Consider the following 23280-nt stretch of genomic DNA (forward strand, 5'->3'; position numbering starts at 1 on the left):
ATTGGCGTGATGAAGCAGTGCTGAATGTGTGTGCTTAGCACACACATTCAGCTCTACTTCATCGGGCTAATAGAATGCATTGGCCAATCAGCGCTGGCCAATGCATTCTATTAGCGTGAACTGAGTTTGCACAGGGGTTCTAGTGCACCCTCTGCTCTGCTACATCAGATTGCTACATCTGATGTAGCAGTGCCGAGTGTGCATCAGATGTGTAGTTGAGCAAAACTGACTCAGCACTGCTAAGTCTCTGCATTCGCATAGGAATGCATTGGCCAGCCTTCGGCCAATCAGCGCTGGCTCTGCCGGAGGAGGCGGAGTCTAAGGTCGGACCTGAATGGAGACTGGTGTGGAGCGATCTTAGACTCCGCCTCCTCCAGCAGAGCCAGCGCTGATTGGTCAAGTTCCGTACTCTGGCCAATCAGCGCTGGCCAATGCATTCTATTAGCTTGATGAAGCAGAGTGTGCACAAGGGTTCAAGCGCACCCTCGGCTCTGATGTAGCAGAGCTGAGGGTGCACAAGGGTTCAAGTGCACCCTCGGCTCTCCTACATCAGAGCCGAGGGTGCGCTTGAACCCTTGTGCAGCCTCGGCTCTGCTACATCAGAGCCGAGGGTGCGCTTGAACCCTTGTGCACACTCTGCTTCATCAAGCTAATAGAATGCATTGGCCAGCGCTGATTGGCCAGAGTACGGAATTCGGCCAATCAGCGCTGGCCAATGCATCCCTATGGGAAAAAGTTTATCTCACAAAAATCACAATTACACACCCGATAGAGCCCCAAAAAGTTATTTTTAATAACATTCCCCCCTAAATAAAGGTTATCCCTAGCTATCCCTGCCTGTACAGCTATCCCTGTCTCATAGTCACAAAGTTCACATTCTCATATGACCCGGATTTGAAATCCACTATTCGTCTAAAATGGAGGTCACCTGATTTCGGCAGCCAATGACTTTTTCCAATTTTTTTCAATGCCTCCGGTGTCGTAGTTCCTGTCCCACCTCCCCTGCGCTGTTATTGGTGCAAAAAAGGCGCCAGGGAAGGTGGGAGGGGAATCGAATTTTGGCGCACTTTACCACGTGGTGTTCGATTCGATTCGAACATGGCGAACACCCTGATATCCGATCGAACATGTGTTCGATAGAACACTGTTCGCTCATCTCTAGTTCTAATCATGCTAGCACAGTGCTCCAAGATGGACGGCATGTCCTTGATACTTAGATCTAGTTTAGACTATTCTCATATCTGATAGACATTCTGTGTCTCGTTACGGGACATGAGAAGATGAGTAATAGTTATGAAAAACTCTGAAACATTCCAACCTTTTTCCTAAATATGATAAGAAAGCACAATTGTAAGTCTCTCATAGTAGCTGCGTGAGACATCTGTGAGAGCAATATGGAATATACGCAGACAAGATGGTGGAATGCTAGTCTCTCTCGTTACACAGATATTTGTCCCCTCACACCTGTGAGGGGGGCATTCTTTTAAGGGTTAAATTTAAACATCTATTATGTAGATTTTATATAGAAATATTGTAGAGAGAATTGTATTTCAAGGGATTATGCTGCCAGGAAATGGCCTAATAAATATATAATTTTTTTAAAGTTTTATGATTATATATTTTGGGGGGCTTTTGATGAGGTTTTTAAAATTTTTCACGGTTTTGGATCTATAAACTTCCTCAAAATCCTGCAGCTCTGATTCTGGATGCTAAGCCGGTAATATGCTGACTATTTTCTGTCTAAGATTTCTTTGCAAAAGCCACCTCACTTTACAGCACACCAATGACTTGGCTAATGATGTGTATGTAGAGAAGACACAGAATCCACCAGTCACAATAGAGGATTTATCAGCTTATTTTCGCCCCTTCCTACACAATGACCTTTGGACAGGTCACAAATCATGCCTAGAAAACAATTATGTTGAAGTCAATCTAGTCTGCTCAAGAACATAATTTGGTCTTCTCTAGGAGACAAGAAGTCACAAACCATTGCATTGTTTTTAGGATTTTTTTTTTCAAATATAAATATATAAATTTCCAGGCAATTTTTTTTTTTTTTTTGTATAAAAGGAGCCCCTCTCAGCCTGGCAGTGTGGGACAACAGCAGGTCTTCCACCTGCAGAAGTGTGCAGCATGTGTTGCCTGTGCCTATTAAGTGAACCAGACAGTGCAGAGGCAGGGCTAGTCACAAATGACTTAATCTTAGCGCCATTTCCAAAAATTATTTTTTTATTTTTTTTTCCGCCTTGGCAACTATTTAGATTTTTCGTCTGGACTTGACCTATTACGCGGACTGTTTCCATAGTATGAATAAAACTTGCGTGTTGTACATACAAAAGCAATATGTTTTATTTCCTCTTGTTTCTTTTCTAGAGTTGGTTATATCTAAATGGCAGATATTTGCGTTGTAATCGTCACATGGAAGTGGCTTTCATGGTCTGTGCGATCAATCCTTCAATCGATGCTCACACTGACAGCCTGGAATTGCTCCAATTACAGCAGGTGAATATATATATTCATTTTTTAAAAAAATTTATTATATATACACCAAGAAACATATGCTAATTAGCTTCTCCGTGCACGTGGAAGTGTCTGTGATCACAATCTGCTCTTTGTATGAGAGCAGGGAGAGGAGTCATCAGCACAGCAGCCTCTGCTCTACATACACATAAAGAATAGCAGAGAGGAGTGCACAGAGACACTTCTGGTGCACGGAGAAGATAATTAGCATATGAATAAAAATGGACTTATTCAAAATCTACTAAGGCAATTTACATAGTAAAGGTAGGTGAGAAATAGCCTTTGTAAGGGCTAGGCAAGGATGTGCTTGGCTAAAAATGGCGTTTCCCAATGATGGAGCCTAGAGATGAGCGAACACTAAAATGTTTGAGGTTCGAAATTCGATTCGAACAGCCGCTCACTGTTCGAGTGTTCGAATGGGTTTCGAACCCCATTATAGTCTATGGGGAACATAAACTCGTTAAGGGAGAAACCCAAATTCGTGTCTGGAGGGTCACCAAGTCCACTATGACACCCCAGGAAATGATACCAACACCCTGGAATGACACTGGGACAGCAGGGGAAGCATGTCTGGGGGCATAAAAGTCACTTTATTTCATGGAAATCCCTGTCAGTTTGCGATTTTCGCAAGCTAACTTTTCCCCATAGAAATGCATTGGCCAGTGCTGATTGGTCGAGTTCCGTACTCTGGCCAATCAGCGCTGGCTCTGCTGGAGGAGGCGGAGTCTAATATCGCTCCACACCAGTCTCCATTCAGGTCCGACCTTAGACTCCGCCTCCTCCGGCAGAGCCAGCGCTGATTGGCCGAAGGCTGGCCAATGCATTCCTATGCGAATGCAGAGACTTAGCAGTGCTGAGTCAGTTTTGCTCAACTACACATCTGATGCACACTCGGCACTGCTACATCAGATGTAGCAATCTGATGTAGCAGAGCTGAGGGTGCACTAGAACCCCTGTGCAAACTCAGTTCATGCTAATAGAATGCATTGGCCAGAGCTGATTGGCCAATGCATTCTATTAGCCCGATGAAGTAGAGCTGAATGTGTGTGCTAAGCACACACATTCAGCACTGCTTCATCACGCCAATACAATGCATTAGCCAGTGCTGATTGGCCAGAGTACGGAATTCGGCCAATCAGCGCTGGCTCTGCTGGAGGAGGCGGAGTCTAAGATCGCTCCACACCAGTCTCCATTCAGGTCCGACCTTAGACTCCGCCTCCTCCAGCAGAGCCAGCGCTGATTGGCCGAATTCCGTACTCTGGCCAATCAGCACTGGCTAATGCATTGTATTGGCGTGATGAAGCAGTGCTGAATGTGTGTGCTTAGCACACACATTCAGCTCTACTTCATCGGGCTAATAGAATGCATTGGCCAATCAGCGCTGGCCAATGCATTCTATTAGCTTGATGAAGCAGAGTGTGCACAAGGGTTCAAGCGCACCCTCGGCTCTGATGTAGCAGAGCCGAGGCTGCACAAGGGTTCAAGTGCACCCTCGGCTCTCCTACATCAGAGCCGAGGGTGCGCTTGAACCCTTGTGCAGCCTCGGCTCTGCTACATCAGAGCCAAGGGTGCGCTTGAACCCTTGTGCACACTCTGCTTCATCAAGCTAATAGAATGCATTGGCCAGCGCTGATTGGCCAGAGTACGGAATTCGGCCAATCAGCGCTGGCCAATGCATCCTTATGGGAAAAAGTTTATCTCACAAAAATCACAATTACACACCCGATAGAGCCCCAAAAAGTTATTTTTAATAACATTCCCCCCTAAATAAAGGTTATCCCTAGCTATCCCTGCCTGTACAGCTATCCCTGTCTCATAGTCACAAAGTTCACATTCTCATATGACCCGGATTTGAAATCCACTATTCGTCTAAAATGGAGGTCACCTGATTTCGGCAGCCAATGACTTTTTCCAATTTTTTTCAATGCCCCCGGTGTCGTAGTTCCTGTCCCACCTCCCCTGCGCTGTTATTGGTGCAAAAAAGGCGCCAGGGAAGGTGGGAGGGGAATCGAATTTTGGCGCACTTTACCACGCGGTATTCGATTCGAACATGGCGAACACTCTGATATCCGATCGAACATGTGTTCGATAGAACACTGTTCGCTCATCTCTAATGGAGCCCTTTTAAGCATGTTATTTGGTTGTTATTCACTGCTGGCATCATCAGCCTTCCCTGGTTCTCAGTGCCCCCTTCTTTAGACATGTTCTCTCCTCCTACAGTTCTTCACTGCATCCAGAGCAGCTAGTTACATACAGCACATGTGCAAGATTTTAATCATGCTTTATGTGACTAGCTGCTTTGAAGGAAGCAATGAAGCACTGTAAAGAAGGGGGTGGTGAGAATCGGGGAAGGTTTATGACGTAAGCGGTGCTGAGGGAACAGTGAGAAGGCTTCTGGTGCTCTGTGAAAAGTTATTCTCAATTCAAGAAAATTGGGCTAATGCAACAACTGCAGCGTGGATCAATGAATGAAAGGTATGCCTATAATAGCCTTTCTAAAGGTTATGAAAATATATGTTTATTTAAAAATGGATATGGCCAATGATAGATTCCCTTTAAACTGCAAAGCTTAGTGAGTATAGGTTGCATCTACTTCACTGTTTGTAACAAATATGCATTTTTTCACATTCTAGAGCTTACTATGGTTGCTGTATGATGGAGGACACCTAGACAAGTAAGTTCCAAATGGAAAACCTTGGATCTATCTATCTATCCATCTATCTATCTATCTATCTATCTATCTATCTATCTATATAATATTATATTTTATTTTATTTTTTTTCTTGTTTTAGCCATAGTAAAATAAATTTAAATTGCAATATGGCCAGAAACCAGAACAGCCAAGCAGAAATTTTTACTATTTAGCTTATTTTCAAGTATTAGCCACATGAAAAAAACGTGAAATGTTTTGTTGCCATGTAACAAAAAACAATCACAATGCAGTTTTTATTTTTCAAGAGCAGAATAAGAAATGAAGGTTGTGCAGTCCATAACAACCAGACTGCATTCCCCCCCCCAAATTTAGGAGGAAAATGAGGGTGTTTCTTATAGTCCGAATGTGGAGTGAGGGGGCGGAGGAGCGGAATTGCAGCATCGCTGTGCTTCTGCCAGCGCTGGTTTTCTGCAGGAGCGTGGCGATGCTGTGGGCACCTGTGCCAGCGGCTAAAACCCCTCCCGGCATCTGCCGTTCTATTACAGCGGATGCTGGGTCTGTAAGTAATGGCAGCCGCAGCGCAATGACCATAGCCAGGAGACGCCGGAGCTAAGGCATCAAAGATTAAAATTGGCCCCGGGGTCGGTCTCCACCGGCCCCATACCTTTTAAAGTTTGCCCAAAAAAAATATACTTACATTTTTCTGAATGGCTGGGTGCCCAGGACATGCAGGAAACTTCTGTGCAGCTCTGCCTGAAAGTGAAGAGAGCAGCTACATCGCACAGGATTTCTCCTTTCACACTCTGATGCTGAGGGGGGAGGGGTGGTACATGAAGCTACTCAGTGCCGGGAAGCTTTTACAAGCAGCAATAGGCAGCCCCTGCATCTGCAGATGCCGATCTTCTCCTTATGGTAGGTAAAGTATGGGGCCTCTGAGGGTGTGGGGACCCTGGATAATTGCCCAGTTTGCCCCCCCAACGCCGGCCCTGGGGCCCGTTACCGGCTGCCAGTAACTGCCCATTAAGGCAAAAAAACCCGCAGGGGTAACGGCTGTCACCGGGCCCCTAATGTCCTGGGCCCTGTGGCAGCCGCTACCCCGGTAGTTATGCCACTGACATTAGGTATCCCTGTGTCTGAAAATGCCTGGTCTACTAATTATTTTTACTGTACAATGAATGTCAAAATCAAAAGTGCTAAACTGCCGGGTTTTTTCGCCGTTTTGGCTCTGATTTAAATAAAAGGTGATCTAAGCAATAGACACTTCCCAAAATGGTATAACTAAAAAGTACATCTGGCCCTGCAAAAAACACCAAAAAAACCCCCTATGCTTCCCTGTACAGCTGCAGGGTCACCTGTCAATGTGGCCTTGCAGCTGTTGCAAAACTACAACTCCCATATATTAAATATTTTACCATTTTTTTACTTCAAAATTTTTTCCCCCTATTTTTCTCCTCTAAAACCTAGCTGCGTCTTATAGTCCGAAAAATACATTAGATTTCTAATCTAATCTGCCCCACTGCTTGCTTGTTTTGTTTTTTTCTTATGTCTAATAGCACTTTTGTCACCATAGGTACCCAATGGCACTAGGTAATTTGGCAGACCTTGAAGACTTGTCTTTAACTTCTGGACGTTCAAAGCCTCTTGAACTGTATCACAAGGTGATGGTCAATTCCAATAATTCTTCTTTCTCTTCTCAATTTCAATATAAAAATGTAAAAAATATATATATATTTAAATACCTTCATGACTCGCTCAGTGAGATGGATTTGTGCCATGCCAGGATTCCCAACACTGTATTCAGAGTGAGTTCACACATTCTTCCCTTAGTGTGAATGTTACTTGCACAAATCCATTGATTTGCCACCAGTACCAGCCTGTAAAAATTGTGACTGAGATTTTTTCAGGTGCAGAAATTTCTGCAACAAATCTGCCGAGTATGAGTATCCTCTTAGGCCAGGTCCTGGTGTGGTGAAGCTGTAGATTCTGTACCACAAATCTATGGATGTAGTTGTCAAAACCAAATTCACACAGAAGAAAAATTCCGTCCCAAACTGTGTGTCCATACTCTTTTTGTTGCTGATTTGCTGCAGAGATTATGCACTGCAATGCATGTAGTAAAATCCATATGCAAGACATTACCATAATCTGGAAATGGCCCTAGAAGTTCATTTAATGAATAAAATTGTAATGGAGAATTACCAGTATAGCCATGACTACATGGACATTTTATATAGTGATGGGCTGTTTTGAGAAGCTAGTCCATTTACACTCACCGGCCACTTTATTAGGTACACCATGCTAGTAACGGGTTGGACCCCCTTTTGCCTTCAGAACTGCCTCAATTCTTCGTGGCATAGATTCAACAAGGTGCTGGAAGCATTCCTCAGAGATTTTGGTCCATATTGACATGATGGCATCACACAGTTACCGCAGATTTGTCGGCTGCACATCCATGATGCGAATCTCCTGTTCCACCACATCCCAAAGATGCTCTATTGGATTGAGATCTGGTGACTGTGGAGGCCATTGGAGTACAGTGAACTCATTGTCATGTTCAAGAAACCAGTCTGAGATGATTCCAGCTTTATGACATGGCGCATTATCCTGCTGAAAGTAGCCATCAGATGTTGGGTACATTGTGGTCATAAAGGGATGGACATGGTCAGCAACAATACTCAGGTAGGCTTTGGCGTTGCAACGATGCTCAATTGGTACCAAGGGGCCCAAAGAGTGCCAAGAAAATATTCCCCACACCATGACACCACCACCACCAGCCTAAACCGTTGATACAAGGCAGGATGGATCCATGCTTTCATGTTGTTGACGCCAAATTCTGACCCTACCATCCGAATGTCGCAGCAGAAATCGAGACTCATCAGACCAGGCAACGTTTTTCCAATCTTCAATTGTCCAATTTCGATGAGCTTGTGCAAATTGTAGCCTCAGTTTCCTGTTCTTAGCTGAAAGGAGTGGCACCCGGTGTGGTCTTCTGCTGCTGTAGCCCATCTGCCTCAAAGTTCAACGTACTGTGCGTTCAGAGATGCTCTTCTGGCTACCTTGGTTGTAACGGGTGGCTATTTGAGTCACTGTTGCCTTTCTATCAGCTCGAACCAGTCTGGCCATTCTCCTCTGACCTCTGGCATCAACAACGCATTTCCGCCCACAGAACTGCCGCTCACTGGATGTTTTTTCTTTTTTGGACCATTCTCTGTAAACCCTAGAGATGGTTGTGCGTGAAAATCCCAGTAGATCAGCAGTTTCTGAAATACTCAGACCAGCCCTTCTGGCACCAACAACCATGCCACGTTCAAAGACACTCAAATCACCTTTCTTCCCCATATTGATGCTCGGTTTGAACTGCAGGAGATTGTCTTGACCATGTCTACATGCCTAAATGCACTGAGTTGCCGCCATGTGATTGGCTGATTACAAATTAAGTGTTAACGAGCAGTTGGACAGGTGTACCTAATAAAGTGGCCGGTGAGTGTACTTCACCACTAAATTGTGACATGCTCCGTAATGGTAACTGTGTCCACCTACCTTTTACTAGTCTTTTTCACACATCCAGATTTCTTTTACCGCTTCCACCCCTTCCCTACCTTTACTTGGCAGGATCATGCTGTCAAAAGTAAATGCATAATAAAAATGGAAATGCTTAAAATTAAATATTAATGTTGTTTACATTAGTGGAAATGGGAACGGACGTAAAATTACTCTGTGGCAGCTAAAGTCCATTGCTGTCATCCTATGACAGAAAACATTCAGCTTTTCACTGGTATGTTCCCCAGTGGTGGAGATATGGGTGGCGTTCAAGGGGCTCTATCATTGGGAAAAGTCATTTTTAGCTAAGCACATACTTGCATAGCCTTTAGAAAGGCTATTCCACACATATCTTTTGCATGTAAATTACCTCAGTGTGTTTTGAATAAGCCCGTTTTTATTCACATGCTAATTAGCCTTCTCCGTGCACCTCGGAAGTGTCTCTGTGCACCCTTTATTCTCTATTTGTATGAGAGCAGAGAGGCTGCTGTGCTGATGACTCAATTCCCTGCTCTCATAGCAGACACAGACACTTCCGGAGTGTATGGAGAAGGCTAATTAGCATATGAATAAAAACGGACTTATTTAAAAACTACTGAGGCAATTTACATACAAAAGGTAGGTGTGGAATAGCCTTTCTAAAGCCTATGCAAGGATGTGCTTAGCTAACAATGACTTTTCCCAATGATAGAGCCCCTTTAATTACAACACAGATATCTCCCCACTGTCAGAAGGGCGTTCCTCATAGCCCAGCATCATCACTGAGCTGTGAGGAACGCCCTCCCAACTGTACTCTAACATAACCTTGTTCTGTCAGAGGGGACATTCCCTACCTCCCAACGATGGCATCCCAAAATTAATGGTGCCTATATCTCCACCACCAGGGCACATACTGGGAAAGATGACAGTGGCTCTAAATTCAGTGCGCTGTCGACTTTTTAGAAGTATATACTGCACATTGATCAGGACATGACAGGTCCTCTTTTAAGTGTAAAAAAAAAAAAAAAAAAAAAAAATCGTGTGTCCCTCACGGAAAGAAACAAAAAAAATTGGGGGTACACTGATTCATAAATTCCATTTATCATTCCAAATGGTGAAACTTTGCTCCGTGAATGAAAGGGTTAAACTTCAGATAATGGTCTGCTGGTGAAAATAATAAACCTCATTTGTTTCTTGTATGGCTACATGCACACAAATGACATTAATATGCTGTCCATGGACCTACTGAATGATTCGGCCCATACTGAAAAACAGACAGGATTAGGACCTGTGCTCAGTTTTGCAGCCCAGGTTGATGCCTGTCACACATACCCATAACCAATATAGTCTTGTGCGTGGGGGCCATAGTACAAGCCACAAGACAACAAATCTAGTTGTGTGTATGGAGCTTACGTTTTACGTTTGAATGTGACAGTGTCTTTTCATCTTTTCCAGGCTATCCACTCTTCTCGAGTGCATTATGAAAATCAGCATATGTATCCTCACATTTACTTGGCTGCTTATCACTGTCGGAACAAGAATGTGCGAGAAGCTTTAAAAGCTTGGGCTGAAACCGCTACGGTTATTCAAGAGTGAGACTTTATATTGGTTATTACCTATGGCAAAGGTCCACTGACCAGGACCCGCCATCAGGAAAACGTTCCGAGCTGAACAGTAACTGAACACATCCAATATTTTCTATATATTTGGATAAGAACCTCCCCACCCCCGATTTAAAAAAAAAAAAAAAAAAAAAATTAGGAAATTTTTTTTTTTAATTTAACCCTCCATGGTGGCCACGTGGAGTTGAGGGGTCAATGTTACTAACTAGTGAGCGGGCATTAAGGGGCTTTTATACAGTATAATTACCTGTCCACACATACAAATAAAGTTTCCTCTTCCCTAAATATCCCACCTACCATTCTTTTCATCTGCGGCCTGCCAACCCACTTTTGCTCTTTGCATTAAATAGAAGTGAGTGGGTGAAATGACTTTGTATAAACCTTTGAGGGGATCCTTTTCATTATTGGTTATTAGAGGGGGGTTTTAATGCTTGTTGAATATTGTATTCATCATTGGATGCTGTGCTATGGAGCTATTGCTTCTATAGGAGCATAACTTAGTAAGACGTTGCTTGGGTCATACAGCGATATATACGGCGTCTGTGGCTCCATAATACACAACCACATGGAGTCCGTGCCTGTCTCTGCCATGCGCTTGAGGCCTTAGTCCATGTTTAACATCTCTGCTTTCTTTTTAGATATAATTATTGTCGTGAAGATGAAGAGATCTACAAAGATCTTTTTGATATCGCTAATGATTTGTTACCAAACCTATTAAAGGAGGAAGCCATGTCAGACAATCCAGTGAGTGACTAGCAGAACCCTCACTATTGTCCTGTGAGTCAAGAACAATACCTTGACCTTCTTTTGTTTACTTCTCAGACGGAGTCTGCACTTCAGGATGCTACATGCTTTGCAAATCTTCTGCGTTTTTATGATGGGATATGTAAATGGGAAGAAGATAGTCCCACACCAGTGCTACATGTGGGGTGGGCTACATTCCTTGTCCAGTCACTTGGCAGATTTGATGCGCAGGTAAGAGTGCTGAATAAGCCATATGCATACAAAATTCTGTCAAAAATTTGCAGTGTCTTGGCACCAAGAAGAATCAACGTGCCATTTAGAGTGGCCTAGCCCTATTATTTGGAGAATTGATGGTTACCTTGATTGGGCTAGTTCACACAGAGTGAAATGGGCCACATTTTGACGTGAAATCTGCATCAGAATCTGGCTCAAAAAATCGCCTCCCATTGAAATCAATGGGAGCTGGTCATTTCCTTTCTCCGCAATCAGTGAGCTGCCCTTTCTTCAGGCGGATTCCGCGGCTGAGGTTCAGCCGCGGACATTTGCTTTGTGACGCCTCCCTCCCAACTAGGCCCATTCATTTGGGCCTAATCCGGAGCGGAAAGCCGCGACTGTTGGAAGCCGCAACAGTTGAGGCTAGCCGCATTTTTTTCCGGATTCTGACACAGCTTCCCACGTCTAAATCTGGACCATTTTACTCCGTGTGAACTAGCCCTTAACCTTCTCATCGCAGCCATTTTTTTTTTTTTCCATTTTTAACTCTCCAAATGCCATTACTTTATCTTTCTGATCCGAGAGCTGTTTGAGGGCTTATATTTTTTGGGGGACAAATTATACTTTGTAATAGTACCATTTAATATTCCATACAATGTACTAGTAAGCTGGATTTTGTTTTTACTGTGCAGTAAAAATAACGTTCCGTATATTATTTGGGTCAGCGTGTTTACAAACGATAAATTTTTATATTGTTTAAAATAATTTCAGCATTTTTTCAAAATGCATTTTCTTTGTCACCATATTCTGACATCCACAACTTTATTTTCGTTTATGAACATGTAAGACTTATTTGCACCATTTTGGAAAATATCTGACATTTTCACCTCTTGACACATAGTTGAAATCACTTAGCAAAAAAGTCAATGGTACCGCACACTCTAAAATTATATGTGGTGCTAGCGAAAAAAGGTCCTTCGACCCAAATATACTAGTGAAAATAGATTTTGCTGCACACACTGTTTTGTGATCAAAGGAATATAGAGATTTATTTTACAATATAGTTAATGCCTTTTGACACAATGCAAAATATTGGCATAGAAAGACAGGCTAGATCAATTGGATATGACGTTTCGGTCCTTAGACCTTCATCAGACGCGATCTAGTGTGGTAGCAGGATCAGTATAAGTGTCAAAGCATGACACTTATACTGATCCTGCTACCACACTAGATCGCGTCTGATGAAGGTCTAAGGACCGAAACGTCATATCCAATTGATCTAGCCTGTCTTTCTATGCCAATATTTTGCATTGTGTCAAAAGGCATTAACTATATTGTAAAATAAATCTCTATATTCCTTTGATCACATAACAGTGTGTGCAGCAAAATCTATTTTCAATAGTTGAAATCACTGTCTGCCACCTGGTACAGTACCTGAAATGTGGGACTGTCCCGCTGGATCTGAGGCAGTTGAGGGGCCCCCTGTAACAATAGGGCCCGGTGCGGCTGCAATGTTGTCCCTATGGTTAAAATGGCCCTTCCTATACATCAGTCTTCTGTTCTATATCTGTATACCTGCAGATTGTACTGCATATTTAATGTGTCAGGTTTCCTTTAAAGGCCATTGAAATGCAAAACCAGCTGCGGCACAAATCCTTCTAGTAATTTGTGTGAACTACAGCAATGCCTAGCCTTTAATACAATGATATCCACTTCTCAGCTCATAGCAAAGCAATGCACCGCTACGCCTGCTATTTCTGAATATGTTCTCTATTCAATGGAAAAAAAAAAAACTTAATGTATTTTATTTATCAGAATTCATGAACTTTCATTAGTGTAGTCATTAACCGGTTAAGGACCGCCGTACGTAAAATTACGGCCTGCGGTCCAGGTACCTAAAGACCGGACTATTGTAAAAATACGTCCTGTCTTTAGGTACCTATTTCGCGGGGGGATGGGTGCGGGGAGGACGGGGGTTAGGTGTTACTAACACCTAACCCCTTCCTCAATAACGTCCAGTCGGAACTGAGTCCGACTGGACGTTTTAACCCTTTCGATCGCGCCGTGAAACATCACGGCGCGATCGAAAGGCATCCGCCGACAATTGAATCAGATCGGCACCCCCCGCGGCGAGATCGGAGGGTGCCGATAGCAGTAAAAGGTAGTCTGGGGTCTGGCCAGTGACCCCAGACTGCCCGGAGCCCCCACATACCTGGTGATCCTGCCAGGACCTTCTGATGTCAGGCTGTGCGTCTACACAGCCTGACATCCTGCTACGGAATGCCATGTGGGACACCTGCAGGCTGTGTCTCACATGGCATTCTATATCAGCAAAGTATTGCTGATTGAAGTGTCCTAAATGGACACATGAAAAAGTAAAAAAAAAATGTAAAAAAAATGAAGTGTATGAAAAAAATTAATAAAGTTATAAAGCCCAAAAATCCCTTTTTCTCAATAGAAAATGAATTATATAAAAAAAGAACTAAAAAGTAATAAAAACAATGCATATTTGGTATTGTCGCGTCCGTAACAATCTGTACAATAAAACTGAAATAATATTTAATGTACACGGCGAACGCCGGAAAAAAAAAACGGAAAAAACTCGCCGGAAGTAATGATTTTTCGCCATCTCACCATACAAAATATGCTATAAAAAGTGATCAAAAAGTCATATGCATCCGACAACAGTACCAATAAAAAGCGCAGGTTGTCCCGCAAAAAATAAGCCCTCAACCAACTCTGTCAACCGAAAAATAAAAATGTTACGCCTCTTAGAAGATGCGATGCAAAAAACATTGATTTATGTCCCCAAATGTGTTTTTCCTCTGCAGAACTAGTAACACATAAAAAAATACTATAAATGAGGTATCGCCGTAACCGTACCGACCCGCAGAATAAAGGGAACATGTTACTTATACTGTACGCTGCATGGCGCAAAATTAAAAAAGTAAAACTCAATGCCAGGATTGATTTTTTTTTTTTTAAATCCAGCAAAAAAGGGTTAATAAAATGTATTCAATAAGATGTAGACACCCAAAAATGGTGTCATTACGAAATGCATCTCATCCCGCAAAGAATAAGCCCTTATATGGCCGCGTCACCAGAAACATAAAGAAAATATAGCATCTCACAATGTGAAGACAAAAACACTCAAAAATCGCCAAATTATTAGAACACAACTGGGTGCGTCATGTAGGGAATATATAAGCTGTGTGAGCGGATATCAGGGGACACCCCAGATTTACAGCTTATGAGGGAACAGACACCAGAAGTGACCCCTAAAGTGATCCCCAGAGTGACTTCCCCAATCATAGGCGCTACGGGGACATAGTAGGGAATTTGGTGTTTGCAATGTCCTCCGCACAGCTTATACATTCCCTCTTCGCCATCTGCTGTGCAGTCACGTCCGGGATACTAATACTCACTACACCCCCTGATAAATTCTTTGAGGGGTGCAGTTTTCAAAATGGGGTCACTCCTGGTACCCCATGGAATCCACTTTTCTGGTACCGTACAGGCTCTACAAACATGACATGGCGTCCAGATACCAAACATCTGAATCTGTGCTCCAAAAGCCGCATAGCGCTCCTTCCCTTCTGCACCCTGCTGTACGTCCAAACTGCAGTTTATGACACATGTATGACACATGTATGACACTGGTGTACCCCCGGATAACGGACATAATGTCATATGTGGGTATAAACTGATACTAGGGCACAGCCGGACACAGAAGGGAAGAAGGGTCATTTGGTTTTTGGAGCACAGACGGTTTGGTTTTTGGATGCCATGACACTTTTGTAGAGCTGAAACGCCAGTAATTTGGAATCCCCTGATAAATTACCTTATTTTGGAAACTACACCCCTGAAGGATTTATCCAGGGGTACAGACAGCATTTTTAACCCCCAAGTGTTGCTATAACTTTATATATATATAACTATAACTGTAGTGGATTGTGAGAGGTGAAAATGACCATTTTTCCAGGAATACGTCCTTTCAGTGCCTAATATATTGTGCCCGACTTGTATCAGAGATGAACGCTCTAAAAGCTGTTGTGCCTGGGATACCCGTTTAACAGTTTTTGGAGTGTCTCTGCTGACATAAGTCGGGCACAACATGTTGCACACTGAAATGGCAAATCTGTAAAATTTTCATTTTTAACTTCTCTATCAGTTGCGATTTCATTTCTGGAAACTAAATAAATGCAACACTCAAGGGTTAAAAATTCTCGCTACACCACTTGATAAATCCCATCAGTGGGGTAGTGTCCAAAATAGGGTGACATGTCTGCGAATTCCACTTTATTGGCAATTCAGGGGCTTTGCAAAAGTAGCAAAAAAAACCAAACTGTGCTCCAAAAACCAAAATAGCGCTCCTTCCCTTCTGTCCCCGGTTGTGCCAAAACAGCCGATTCTACCCACATATGGCATTAAGTCCGTTATCCGGGGTACACCAGTGTCATACATGTGGGCATACACTGCTATTTGGGTACCCAGCAGGGTGCAGATGTGAAGGAGCAATATGTGCTTTTGGAGTGCAGATTTAGATTCTTCGTTTTTGGACACCACGTCACATTTGCAGAGACCCTAAAATTGCCCCTACAAAATGGGGTCACTTCTTGGTGAATTCCAGTTTACTGGAACCTCCAGGGCTCTGCAAAAACATCATGGCGCCCAGAGGGTCCCTCTAAATCTGTATCCCAAAAGCTAAAACGCACAGTGGTCCTTCCCTTCTGAGCCCTGCTGTGTGCCCAAGCAGCAGTTTACACCCACATATATAATTTTTTGACCCCCGGGATGGCCCACTTAATAGTTTTAGGAGTGCAGGTCTCTGACAACACAAAGTGGGTGCAACGTATTGGGCACCGAAATGGCATATTTTTAAAAATTTCAATTTTCATTTTGTACATTAATTTTTGGGAAGCATTTTAGGCTCAAAATGATAATACCCCTTGATACATTCCTTGACAGGTGTAGTTTCTAAAATGGGGTCACTTTTGAGGGGTTTCCATTGTATTGATACTTTAGGGGCTCTGCAAATGCGACATGGCACCTGAAAACTATTCCAGCAACATCTGCCCTCCAAAATCCAAATAGCGCTCTTTCCATTCTGAGCCCCAGCATGTACCCATACAGCAGATTTTGGCCACATATGGGGTATTGCCGTGTTCAGAAGAAATTGTGTAACAAACTGTGGGGGGCTTTTAATTCTTAAACTATTTGCAAAATTAAAACTATGGCGCTAAATGGACAATTTATTGGGAAAAAAAGTAATTTTTCATTTTCACGTCCCAATGTTAATAAAATCTGTGAAACACCTGTGAGGCCAAAATACTCACTCTACCCCTAGACAAATTCTATGAGGGGTGTAGTTTCCAAAATGGGGTCACTTATAGGGGGTTTCCACTGTATTGGTACTTTAGGGGCTCTGCAAATGCGACATGGGACCTGAAAAATATTCCAGCAAAATCTGCCCTCCAAAAGCCAAATAGCCCTCTTTCCATTCTGAGCCCCGCCATGTTCCCATACAGCAGATTATGACCACATATGGGGCATTTCTGTGTTCAGCAGAATTTGTGTAACGAACTTTATGGAGTTTTTTCTCCTTTATCCTCTTGTGAAAATTAAAAATTTGGGGCTAAATTGACAGTTTGTTGAAAAAAAAAGTAATTTTTCATTTTCATGGCCCAATGTTAATAAAATCTGTGAAACAGCTGTAGGGTCAAAATGCTCACTCTACCCTTTAATATGTTCTGTGGGGGGTATAGTTTCCCAAATGGGGTCACTTTTAGGGGGTTTCCACTGTATTGGTTCTCTAGGGGCTCTGCTAATGCGACATGGCACCTAAAATTATTCCAGCAAAATCTGCCATCCAAAAGCCAAATAGCGCTCCTTCCATTCTGAGCCCCGCCATGTTCCCATACAGCAGATTATAGCCACATATGGGGTATTGCCGTGTTCAGGAGAAATTGTTTAACAAACTGTGGGGGGCTTTTACTCCTTTAACCCTTTGTGAAAATGAAAACTTTGGAGATAAAGTGACATTTTAGTAATTTTTCATTTACACATCCCAGTGTTAGTAAAATCTGTGAAACAACTGTAGGGTCTAAATGCTGACTATACCCCTTGATGAATTCTGTGAGGGGTGTGGATTCTAAAATGGGGTCACTTTTGGGGGGTTTCCATTGTTTTGGTACTCTAGGGTCTCTTAAAATAAGGCATGGCGCTGAAAATTATTCCAGCAAAATCTGCTGTTCAAACACCCAGTGTCGCTCCTTCCCTTCCATGCACTGCCGTGTGCCCAAAAATCAGTTTACACCCACATGTGGGGTATTTCTGTGCACGGGAGAAATTGCACAATAAACTGTCAGATGCATTTTCTCCTTCAACCCTTTGTGAATGTGTTAATTTTGGGTCTAAATGAATGTATTAGTGAAAAAAAATGAAATGTCTAAATTTCACTGCCATATTATTTTTATTCTTATGAAATGCTTAAAGGGTTAACAAACATCCCAAATGCTGTTTTGAATAATTTGAGGGGTGCAGTTTTGAAAATGGGGTAATTTATGGGGGTTTCTATTATACAGGCCTTTATAATTACTTTCAGAACTGAAGTGGTCCCTAAAAAATTGGTTTGGAGAATTTTCTTGTAAATCTGGAAAATTGCTGTTACACTTGTAAGCCTTGTGACGTCCAAAATAAATTAAAATACAATCAAAAGATGATGCCAATATAAAGCAGAGATATGGGAGATAATATTTATTCATGTATTTGGATGGTATGACTATCCGCCTGAAAAGCAGAGAATTTCACATTTTGAAAATTGCAATTTTTTTCAAATTTCCATCAAATTTCCTAGTTTTTTTATAAATAAATGCAAAAATATTGATTAGTGTTTACCACTAACATGAAGTATAATGTGTTACGAGAAAACCATCTCAAATTCATTTGTGTAAGTTAAAGCGTCTCAAAGTTATTGCCATTTAAAGTGACACATGTCAGTTTTGAAAAAAGAGGCCTGGTCTTTAACATACTTTTGGGCCTGGTCCTTAACCGGTTAAAGGGGTTTCCCTCATAGACATACCTAAAAGTTAAGCATTTTTGCATATATAAGTAATACTTTCTAGAGTTTTTCTATATTGATTTGTTATGAATGCATCAATAATTCATAGAGGTTCAACCATGATTTCTTTATACTTCTAAGATAATCCTTTAATGGTCCCACCATGAGGAAATTCAGTATGCAGTCATATTCGCACTGAATAAATTGAGATGTTTTGATTCCATTTTTTTTTATCATTTGCATATCATTAACATATATCTATAGATCTTGTGACTTCCTTCTTGGTGCTGCAATGTTGAGGAGTAAATATATGCTATAGAATTACATAGGTTTATATGGTGCTTTTGCCACAAAAATCCATCATGAAGCTACACTCACCGGCCACTTTATTAGGTACACCATGCTAGTAACAGGTTGGACCCCCTTTTGCCTTCACAACTGCCTCAATTCTTCGTGGCATAGATTCAACAAGGTGCTGGAAGCATTCCTCAGAGATTTTGGTCCATATTGACATGATGGCATCACACAGTTGCCGCAGATTTGTCGGCTGCACATCCATGATGCGAATCTCCCGTTCCACCACATCCCAAAGATGCTCTATTGGATTGAGATCTGGTGACTGTGGAGGCCATTGGAGTACAGTGAACTCATTGTCATGTTCAAGAAACCAGTCTGAGATGATTCCAGCTTTATGACATGGCGCATTATCCTGCTGAAAGTAGCCATCAGATGTTGGGCACATTGTGGTCATAAAGGGATGGACATGGTCAGCAACAATACTCAGGTAGGCTTTGGCGTTGCAACGATGCTCAATTGGTACCAAGGGGCCCAAAGAGTGCCAAGAAAATATTCCCCACACCATGACACCACCACCACCAGCCTGAACCGTTGATACAAGGCAGGATGGATCCATGCTTTCATGTTGTTGACGCCAAATTCTGACCCTACCATCCGAATGTCGCAGCAGAAATCGAGACTCATCAGACCAGGCAACGTTTTTCCAATCTTCAATTGTCCAATTTCGATGAGCTTGTGCACATTGTAGCCTCAGTTTCCTGTTCTTAGCTGAAAGGAGTGGCACCCGGTGTGGTCTTCTGCTGCTGTAGCCCATCTGCCTCAAAGTTCGACGTACTGTGCGTTCAGAGATGCTCTTCTGGCTACCTTGATTGTAACGGGTGGCTATTTGAGTCACTGTTGCCTTTCTATCAGCTCGAACCAGTCTGGCCATTCTCCTCTGACCTCTGGCATCAACAACGCATTTCCGCCCACAGAACTGCCGCTCACTGGATGTTTTTTCTTTTTCGGACCATTCTCTGTAAACCCTAGAGATGGTTGTGCGTGAAAATCCCAGTAGATCAGCAGTTTCTGAAATACTCAGACCAGCCCTTCTGGCACCAACAACCATGCCACGTTCAAAGGCACTCAAATCACCTTTCTTCCCCATACTGATGCTCGGTTTGAACTGCAGGAGATTGTCTTGACCATGTCTACATGCCTAAATGCACTGAGTTGCCGCCATGTGATTGGCTGATTAGAAATTAAGTGTTAACGAGCAGTTGGACAGGTGTACCTAATAAAGTAGCCGGTGAGTGTATATATGCCATATACATATATTTTTCTGCAGGGTCTGCTTATTTTAGCAGCATCTACTGTTAATCTTATTGTATAAGACCACCACAGATATCAGTTTCTTGTAAGATTTCAGCAAATTTAGCTGGATCTGACAAAGGTCTGTAGATAAAACTTCAGTCTGTTCCTCATACATACAAAATATTTATCAAGAATACTAGCTGCAGAAACCCGCTTGTGAATACAGCAGTCCCTCAAATATTAATTGGCTCCAGCGTGACCATTGTGACTTGAGACCAAGATAATTCCATTACTATTACTAGTTTACCAAAAAAAAAAAAAAAATAGAACTTTTTGCCAGTACAATGACCATACTGAGTCATTGGAACCTCCTGCCAAGCATCATATGTTGAGTCCAAGTTTCATCTTTCCAACCATATTCATAGACCAGAAAATACAATTTTATGCTGAAAATATTGTATCCTGAGGAGCCACAGTACATAGAAACCATATACCCTTAGTACCGTGTAAATAGGGAAGGGGGAGATAAACGTGTTATAAAACATGTATCCCAACCCTCTATTTCCATATACTGCAAGTTCTTGTTTGACATCCTTCTCCTTTTCAGGTACGGCAGCAGGTGACTCTAGTGAACTCTGACTCTGCTAATGAAGAAGATGACTCTGATGATAACCGAAGGCGGGCCGCTCGTAGGGAGTCCAGACCTGGGGAACCTGCTCCGTCTCTCCAGCGCCCAGCCAATGAACAAAAAGAGGAGGATGCAGAGAGTGCACAGGAACTCACGCTTAGTTTCCAGAGCCAGAAGATGAAAGGAATGAAAGAACTTTTAGTGGCTGCAAAAGTGAACTCTAGTGCTATAAAGCTGCAGCTTACTGCCCAGTCACAGGTGCAGCCAAAGAGGGCGAGAGGACCTGGTGCAAGAGACTACAACCTGGGATATCTTAAAAGGCAGCGCAAATCAGTTTAAGAACATTCTGAATGAAATGAATTTTTATTTTTTGTACTTCATTTTTACATGTATTAGTAATGTATTTAAGACCTGCTACATAAAATTGAATATTAATTTGACCACTTTATCTGCATGTTCAAGATCTCTCAATTTGAATGAGTGAGCAGCCTTTGGGTGGGTGACACAGATAAGGGCTTAATGTGATACTAAACTATAACTGGCATCTTTTCATTTTTTTTTGTACCATTTTATAGAAGAAAAAATAACAAATGTTGCTTTTATAATTAATCCTTTTCCCAGCCAAGGACCCATCGCATACATCCCGCCATGTAGGTACTTCAGTAGCCAAGGACACATGAAGTACCTCCTTCTCACAAATGGCTTTATCTCAGGCTTATATAGCATCTAGTGCTGAGATTCTCAGCTTTAAAATGGACCATGGGAAGAATATGCAAATCTGTCTTCCATGATGTAATTAGGAAGTCAGCTGCTGCCTCAATGTTGCAAACCAATAGAGGGCGCTCACTGGAATGTGCAAGCCTGTCTTCCCTGATGTAGTTAGGAAGACAGAATTTCAGTGAAATAACCCAATAAAGGTTTGCTCCCTTTCGCATCATGCTCGACCTTCCAAGAGGCCTTTGTTTTGCAATGACACTGGGATTATTACCAGGTATAGTCTCTCAATCGAGGACGGCCGATGTACTTGCATCTCGTCAGCTTGATGTAGAGAGGACTATAACCTGGTAGAGGTGAGAGGCTTAGACAGGGTTAAGGGGATATTGTCACGACCACCATATAGGTGTGTGGAGACTTAAGCCTTTAGCACTCCACTTCGCAAGTACATCGAAACGGCCCGCTAATTACATCATGGAAGACAGATTTGCATATTCTTCCCATGGTCCCTTGCGAAGTGGAGTGCTAAAGGCTTAAGTCTCCACACACCTAAATGGTGGTCTCTCCCCAAGGAGTGACAATATCCCCTTAGCTTTAAAATAGTAAGGGGATTGCCAGTCTAAAAAACATCTGTGAAGCTTTTTTTTTCTCATATGAGACTTAAAGGGGTTATCCAGTTTCCTTAAGATAGGCAATCCATATTAGATCTGACATGCAGACTTCAAGGAGCAGCGCTGCAGTATCTACATTCCCTGCTATTGGTGATCTACAGGTGTCCTGGGTGGTAGTAGCGGCTCATCCAACACCCAGCTGTTTTTCAGGGAGCCAATTTACCCATCAGTATATTTTTGGCATGTGGTAAACAAACTTACAAATTCCAAGGGGCCACACGGTGGCTCAGTGGTTAGCACTGCAGCCTTGAAGCAATGGGGTCCTGGTGTTCAAATCTCACCAAGGGCAAAAAACCATCTGCAAGGAGTTTGTATGCTTGCCCCGTGTTTTTATGGATTTATATCCCATATTCCAAAAAAGACATACTGATAAGAAAAAAAAAAGTACATTGTGAGCTCTATGTGGGGCTCACGATCTACATTAAAAAAAACAAAAAAACTTACAAATTCCAGGCAGATGTTTCCCCCAGTGTTACAAGGCAACTGTGCTAATCTGGGAACTAGCCTAACCAGAGATACAGGAAAGCCTCAATAGTTATTCCTATAACAGGCCTAGGAGCCATTCACAAGTCTCCCAAATGAGATGGCTCCTGGACTTTTCCCATATAGGAGCTGTCTTGCATTGAAATAGCTGCAGGAAAGGGGGAGGGGGCTCTCAGAGTTCACTCAGATTGCGGGCATTAGTCCCTGGTCTAGATTGTGTAAAACACCTGGTATTATGGTAGATGTCAGGGTAGTAAACTCTCATTGCCAATAATAACCCTGTGTTATAAGCCAATGCAAATGAGTACTGATCAGTGTTTTCTCATGACTGGCACTGCAGGGGCTGAGATCCGACTGTATGTTACAGCTTTTTTTTGTTTTTAACCTTCATTTGCAGCAAGATAAAATCTGATTAAATACAGGCTTACCGTAGACAGGGAGGTATGGATGATTTGAAATAAAAGTTACACACTCATTTTTCAACAAAACTCTAATTTTATTTTTTTCAATGTGTAGCTTGGATATTGCCATTTCAAAAATCAAAGAAAACCAAAATAAATTTTAAAATTGATTACGTACGAAAAATTACATCTGCTAAATGGCATCCATTTTTGTCCATACACTCCTGTAGACGTTGAGAAGTTGTCCATACTCCTCTGAAGCATTTCACGTGGAACCACTCAAATTTCGAATTTTCGATTTCATTATAGTGTCAGACTTCGGAACACGACCATGATGGCCAATGTTGACATGATTCCGGAAACGTCTGTGTTTCAATGACAGAATGGCCTGTTTCAATAAAGGTGTTGTACACGAACACTCGATGCTCTATTGAACACGTCTCCATTGCTACTAAAATGGCT

At 42.4% G+C, this 23280-nt stretch overlaps 1 protein-coding gene across 1 annotated transcript in view; it reads left to right on the forward strand.

Moving 5' to 3' along the window:
- The window catches only part of MEN1 (menin 1), a 36532-nt gene extending 15506 nt beyond the window's left edge, over positions 1–21026 (forward strand). Inside the window, exons 5-11 of the mRNA XM_075281596.1 lie at positions 2374–2502; positions 5154–5194; positions 6744–6831; positions 10148–10284; positions 10953–11058; positions 11137–11289; positions 20529–21026. Coding sequence (XP_075137697.1) covers positions 2374–2502; positions 5154–5194; positions 6744–6831; positions 10148–10284; positions 10953–11058; positions 11137–11289; positions 20529–20888 — 1014 coding nt within the window. The 3' untranslated portion in view covers positions 20889–21026. The remainder of the gene's footprint in view (positions 1–2373; positions 2503–5153; positions 5195–6743; positions 6832–10147; positions 10285–10952; positions 11059–11136; positions 11290–20528) is intronic.
- The last annotated feature ends 2254 nt before the right edge of the window (positions 21027–23280 follow it).

Source organism: Leptodactylus fuscus, chromosome 7 (assembly GCF_031893055.1).
Source record: "Leptodactylus fuscus isolate aLepFus1 chromosome 7, aLepFus1.hap2, whole genome shotgun sequence".
Taxonomy (NCBI): domain Eukaryota; kingdom Metazoa; phylum Chordata; class Amphibia; order Anura; family Leptodactylidae; genus Leptodactylus; species Leptodactylus fuscus.